A 6,703-nucleotide genomic window follows, 5' to 3' on the forward strand; every position below is an offset into this window, starting at 1 on the left:
TATTATATATTATATATTAAAAAAGCAAAATTTTCCAAGTAGACGCAATTGAAGTATAATCCTATTTTTTTTTTTTAAGCAAGTTGATATCTGTTTTTGTGATACCTTTTTGTCTTCTTTTTTAAAGAAAAACCTGAAGAACCCAGATATATTAGTTTAAAAATTGATATTATTATGCAAAGGTAGAACAAGATGTCATTTCAGACGAACATTATCATTACATTGGCTGCAGGTAGCTAATGGATCAGTGCATGTCCATCAATACACATCACTGACACGCGAGAACATCAAATTTCCTCCTGCCGAAGTAGTCCTGATTCCATAACTGTCTTCTCCCACTAATTCACTCACGACAATACTTTTTGTCCCTACGTTTCTTCAACATACCTATTGGAATAGTTTATATACGCTATTTCGTTGAAAGATTCAGGTATATTTTCAATCAGCAAATATATTGGGTCGTTTTATATTTAATATCAGTTTTCTCAGGAGAGGTTATTTAGTAAAAGAACTTAATGAAAACAAAACATTTTTATTAAAAATATTTGATCTCATTATCTATACATCATCCCCAACGTGTAACCAGCTTTTCAGCTTTAGAACTAAAAAATACGGGGCTTTGTGAAAAAATGAAGTCATAAAATGCGTTTTTGACTTGAGAATCATTTACAAAAATTTATTTTTAAGGAAGTGGTTTGGGAGCACGGTGGCATCGTGGTAAGGCGCGATGCAACTAATTCCAAGGGTCTGGTTTCGAATCCGGCTGGGCAGAAAATTATTCCCTGTTACACTTTAGCCGTGAGTCAACCCTGTGAGTTCTGGAGCACTCCTTGGATCCATCCAGCCTCATAAATTGGCTAAGAAAGAACCTGGCGGTCGAGCGTGTTTCTGACCAAATCACCTCCTTGCACAACCGTTGGTCTAGTAACAGTACTTCCTTACAATGTAATGAACCGCTGACCTTTCATGGGTTGTAATGAAATGAAATGAAAAAAATAACTTTATTCTGGGACATATGTCCCCTAAGAATAAATACAAGGTTCATATAGTGAGATTTTTATCTGGCGAGTGTTTACAAATTTTCAGATAGTAGAATGAAATTACATTGGTATATTACTACTGTTTATAATGTTAATCAATACCTGACTATTTATTTGATTACAAAGATGTGGATGTTTATTCAATAAATGAAGGAATAAGTGTTGTTTAAAGGAGAGAATGGGTTGTAGTGGTACAAATTTTAATTTTTTTTTTAAAGGAAGTAGTCTGAATTTCTGAACAGATAGAAATCTGTTGGAGATAAATCTGAAGTATAAGGTGACATCCACTTATTAAGGTTTTATATTTAACTACTGACCTGGTCGACGCCTCATGTCATATACAATCTTTTCATCACACGTGATTATCATTTCTAGAAAAGGCTCGTTATTTTCCTAGTAAGAAATGAATACCATAAGAAGTAGCATAGATCAACTATTTTTAGACTAATGGACTTTAAGTGCCGAGAAACTGTCGATATATTTGTAATCAGTTGTGCTGTGAGTGTTTTAACAGTTTATTACGGGTTCTCTTCCACAGAAAGTCTAAGTTCATCGTCGTCAATTGCTGGTGGAGGTCTTCTTCTTGGTTGATTATCCAAATCTGTGGCAGCAGCCAACATTTTCAAGCCACCAGAGAATTGTCCATTCCTTACTAGACGCTTCTCCGAACGAAAAAAAAAAAAACGAAAAAATACTCACAAATCATATGTCTTCATAACCATATTATAATGGAGTACAAAACAATGTACAATCAATCGAAATGATAGTAAATATTATAGAAAAATATAGGATTAACAACGGCTAACTAAGTCCACTTATTCAACTATGGGTTTCTGAAATAATAAAAATGGACATTTCATATGAAATCACCTAATAGAAAAAAAAATCAGTTATTATTAGAAAGGGGAGGAAATGTTATCAACAAACGGCTTGATATAAATTTGTTTGTGTTTTATGTTGTAACCACTTCGAAATATCTTCAGTCTAAGATACCTTTTATTATCACAACGAAAAAAAATTGTAATGGAAATATTTCCTCTGAAAGTGGATGTAGTTTTAAAATAGATCAGTTATTGTTCATTAAAAAAATAATATCTAGTTTAAAATTGCCATAAAATATTTATACCATCCATAAATTAACACTATATTTTCATATTTTGTTGTTTCAACGTTTAATTTTACCTATAGATTAAATATAGATCATTTTCAGTTTTTCACTGTCTATTTCATTGTTGAGCTATCTACATGTAATTCTCTATAGGGCGAAATCAGTTCAGCAGCTAAATGAAGAACTATAGAAATTACCAAACAGCTTCCGATCCGTTATAAAATAAAGAAGCGGTAATAGAAAAGCGTACGATACACTCTGAGGAAACCAGAAGGCGCAATTTCCCTTCTATGGAACCCTCTGGGAATAAGAAGGAAAGGGAGAATCAGAGAGACATGGCACAGGTCCACAGAGAAGGAATTAGGCCAGGTGGGCAAGTGAAGGCAAGGAGGATTGGGAACGAATAGAATACACCCGTGGATGCCCTTTGCGCCAGAGGGAGCCGAGGGAATTAAATTAAAAAATAACCTACTTACAGTAAGGTTGAGGGCAACAGCTTTGTTTCAAGTAGTTAAGTTATTCTTGTCGCGAAAGAATAACTTAAACTGATTCTTGTTACTCGTTGTAACTGCCATCCTGCCAAATGTTACTTAACAATAATAATAAAATTGATGAGAATTTTTAAAAGATGTACGTGTATGAAGTCCACCTTCAACTTTAACTTAAGGTCAGAATTACTGCTATACAAGATCCGTAAATTCCTACCCCCTACATATTATCTCATTATCCGTTCTTATCTCTCAGACAGGTTATTTCATGTAAATCACAACAGCGCTAATTCATCCCTGTTTCCTCAGTCTGCTGGTGTACCTCAGGGTAGTATCCTTGGTCCTATCCTTTATACAGTTTTTACAGCTGACATCCCAACCCATCCTAACACTATTCTCACCACGTATGCCGATGACACATGCCTATTGTCAGTGAATAATGATCCTTACATTGTATCCCAATCCCTCCAATCCCACATCACCACCCTTGAAGAATGGTGCCAAAACTGGAGGATTAAAATAAATACCAATAAATCCCACCAAATCACATTTACCCTTCGTCGTAAACCTACGTCTTGCCCCACCGTATCTTTTAATAATACCCCACTTATTCCTGTTGAGCAGATCCGTTACATAGGACTAAATCTGGACAAACGACTGACATGGAATCCTCATACAAGACTGAAAAGACATGAAGCTATGGGGCTCCACTAAACCATCTAATTCTTCTCGAATCCAATCCTTACAGTCCACAATTCTTCGTAAAATCCCTAATGCTCCTTACTTTGTCACAAATGAAGTCATCCATGAGGACCTCGATATCCCATATGTTGTCGATTTGGCCAGAACCAGATACCAATCCTTCCATAATAAACTTCCCAACCACCCAAACCAACTCGTTTCTAGCATGGCTTCTCCTTCACTACCTAATAATCCTCCTAGGCGTCTGAAAAGAAGATGGCCTCGAGATCTTCTCCTTTAGAAGTGTTTTTAAAGTTCTATCAATGGGTAGATTCTCCACATATTTGTATCATGTCATAATATCACTTACAGAAAATTTACTTGATGTGTATATATGTATACAGTTGTAAATAACAATAAATAAATTATATAAAAAAAAAAAAAGTCAGACATAGGATCAGGCTCTACTTCACTTTAGAACGTGCTGGTTGGATTATTATCAGTGGACTGTATGTAAGAAATTCAATTGAAAGAAAATTGATTTAAAAAGAAAGAAAAGGAATCTATTAAACAATTTACATGGTTCTTGAGAGTAGACACGAGATAACATTTCTGGAATCGATTGTATAATTTACATGGTTATAAAAAGAGGGTGGGCATGAGAAAAGCTAGTTAGATTATGTTAATAACTTTTTGAATTGTGGTCATTGAAGATTGCAAATATTGATGAGTTGATGTAATTGTATGAAGATTATGGTCCATTGGTTAAGAAAGAAAATTCAACATAAACTTCCCGCTTCTCTCATCACTTCATTTTATTAATTCTATTTTGTAAAATTATTCATTGTATGTGTAAAATTATTCTGTTTATACTTTCTTTTTATATTTTTTTATTTTCCTATACTTACTGTGGATGTTATCTTGTTTTGTTTTTAGCCCTGAAAAAGGCTAGAAACTCTAGCCGAAACGTCGGCACATTAAAATAAGTTAATCATACTTATTTGAGTTTCATTGACCGCACCCCCAACCATCTTCTCCTCATTTATCATCCACGGTCAACTATCTCTCATAATTATCAACATAAACTCATTCAGATGAATGCTAAAAAATTATGTTCTCTCTCATCATTCTCCTCTTTGTTCCGTCCCTAGCCAGGGGACCACTTCCTGAAGTCAACGCTCATTATAACCTTGGATTCAAGAGAAATTATTTATTTTGTAATTCCAGAAAAAATGATCTGGGTAGGTGAATATTTATAGGTTTCTAAACGTTCCAATATCATTTTTTAGAAACTCATATCACTCTGAAAAGTTTTTGCGGTTTGAACGCATAATTTACAAAACTGCTATTCATATAGTTATTTTCTATTTTCGTATAATATATATTTAATGTGAGGTTACTGTTGTTTAAGAAACTAATTCATTACTAATGATAAAGAATGTAAAGTGATGAAAATAAAACTCTAGGACACGGTTTGATGAGTTGATAAAATGTCTCTAGAAGGAAAACGAAACATTTTGAACTGACGAGGTCTGTTGTAGTCACATTTTGTTAAAAAATATACATATATATTTTAAGCTTGTCACGATTTAGTGGACCGTTGGTTGCAAAAAGTATGAATAGCACTTAATGTCTTCCACAATATTTCCAAAAGTAAAAAACACGTCTTCAGGAGAGGTAAAAATGTGATAGGTCCTAAGACCTGTGATGGTAATCGCTGTTTGTGACAAAAAAAACATTGTTATTTTAAGTTTATCACGTTTTAGTGTAGCTTGCTGTAAGTAAAAATAGTACTTAATGTGTTATAAAAGGATTCCAGAAAGAAAACAGAACATCTTAAGGAGAGGTAAAAATGCGTCAAGGCTACGGTCCGTGGCAGTAATCACTTTTTGTGGAAAAAAAAAATATTATTTTTAGCATGTCACGTTTTATTATACTTGCGTTGGCAATAAGTATAAATAGTGTTATATAAAGCTAATATTATTATATATAACGATTTGAATTTATGCTTGGTCCAGGTGGAGATGAACGCGGACACCCTGAGGCTAAACCTGATAGAGCTGGCCAGGACCGGAAGCAGGCTGGTCGGGGTGGCTGGCCACGTGGACTTCATGTGCCAGGAAGTGGAAGCCGCCGACCCCATAACGTTCACAACCCCAGCATCTCATCTGGTCAGTCTTAGTTATATAATATAATAAAAGTATTAATAAATCAGTATTTAGTTGAGTGGAAAGGTATAGATAAATCCAAACAGGGATTAACAAGAGTCATTCTTCAGTAAATATATTTTCATTATCTCTAATTATTATCACTTTTTTGGTAATTAAAAATATCACATAATTTTTTTAAAAACGTAATTAATGGCCTAAACCTACCGAATTTACCCATTCCCAGCATATATACACATATTTATAGACTGATCATGGATTTATTAGGCATTTATAACAAATAAAAAATTATACATCTTTGATAAACCTTTTTGATAAACTCGCTTTTATTCCTTATTAATTATGAAAAATTAATAACGTCATTGGCTGGGAAAAGAATCGTAAATATTATGTATTGGGAGAATACATACTAACCCCCTTTACCGGCACACAGGGGCGATAGATTTTGACCAACAGAATTCCATGGGAAGTGACTGATCTCAACTTCAATTATTTATTTCTTACTGGAACTTGAGAATAATAACTCTAATAAAAGTCATTGAGAAATGTAATAGGTTTTAGAACTCTGGTAGAATTAGGTCCGCGGATCGTGGTGGTTCAAATTGGATTTTATAGAATTCGTAAGGGACATTAATACCTTAATATGTTCCTACAGAACACAAAACAAGCCTTTGGAAAAAATCCAATTATAATAATAGTTTTTACAGGACTCAATATTAATTTATTTATTTATTTATTTTTGGATAATGGCCTTCAGCGATTATCCTGGCATCCCGACTAAATCCCGCATAGCACTTTCATGAATTTTCAAAACAAATTATTAACTTCATTTGGCCTAATTTAGTAGGAAAATCCATGAATATATTATACAGCTAAACAAATCGTAGCAGTTATAACATTTTTATTATAATTGTACACCATAGAACCTAAAAATATTTTTTTAAATAACTAATTAAAAAAGTTTAATAATAATAATAGTTAAATAGAAAGTTCAGTAGAACATTTCAGATAAATTATTAATATCTATTAATAAATTAAAGATGCCCAGATTATTAATTTATAAAGGTTGCTTAACAAAATCTGAAGAGTATTCTTCGCGTTTGTTGTGTCCCTGGCCGAAAAGGAGCTGGATGTTATATGATCATGCTAAAAAGTAAATCTTAAAATCATAAAATAAGAAATAAAATAAAGAAGGTGTCTTTTATTTTAAATATTCAA

General features: G+C 33.2%; 1 protein-coding gene across 1 annotated transcript in view; it reads left to right on the forward strand.

Annotated features, from left to right (window-relative positions):
- Window positions 1-5,488, forward strand: part of LOC106688698 (neurexin 1) — a gene marked incomplete at its 3' end in the record, with an annotated part of 225,056 nt that extends 219,568 nt beyond the window's left edge. The window contains exon 6 of the mRNA XM_014433276.3: window positions 5,336-5,488. Within this exon, the coding sequence (XP_014288762.3) occupies window positions 5,336-5,488 (153 nt within the window). The remainder of the gene's footprint in view (window positions 1-5,335) is intronic.
- Between the last annotated feature and the right edge of the window lie 1,215 nt (window positions 5,489-6,703).

The sequence above is a fragment of the Halyomorpha halys genome, unplaced genomic scaffold (assembly GCF_000696795.3).
Source record: "Halyomorpha halys isolate HHAL.00 unplaced genomic scaffold, Hhal_1.1 Scaffold1180.1, whole genome shotgun sequence".
NCBI classification, from domain to species: Eukaryota; Metazoa; Arthropoda; class Insecta; order Hemiptera; family Pentatomidae; genus Halyomorpha; species Halyomorpha halys.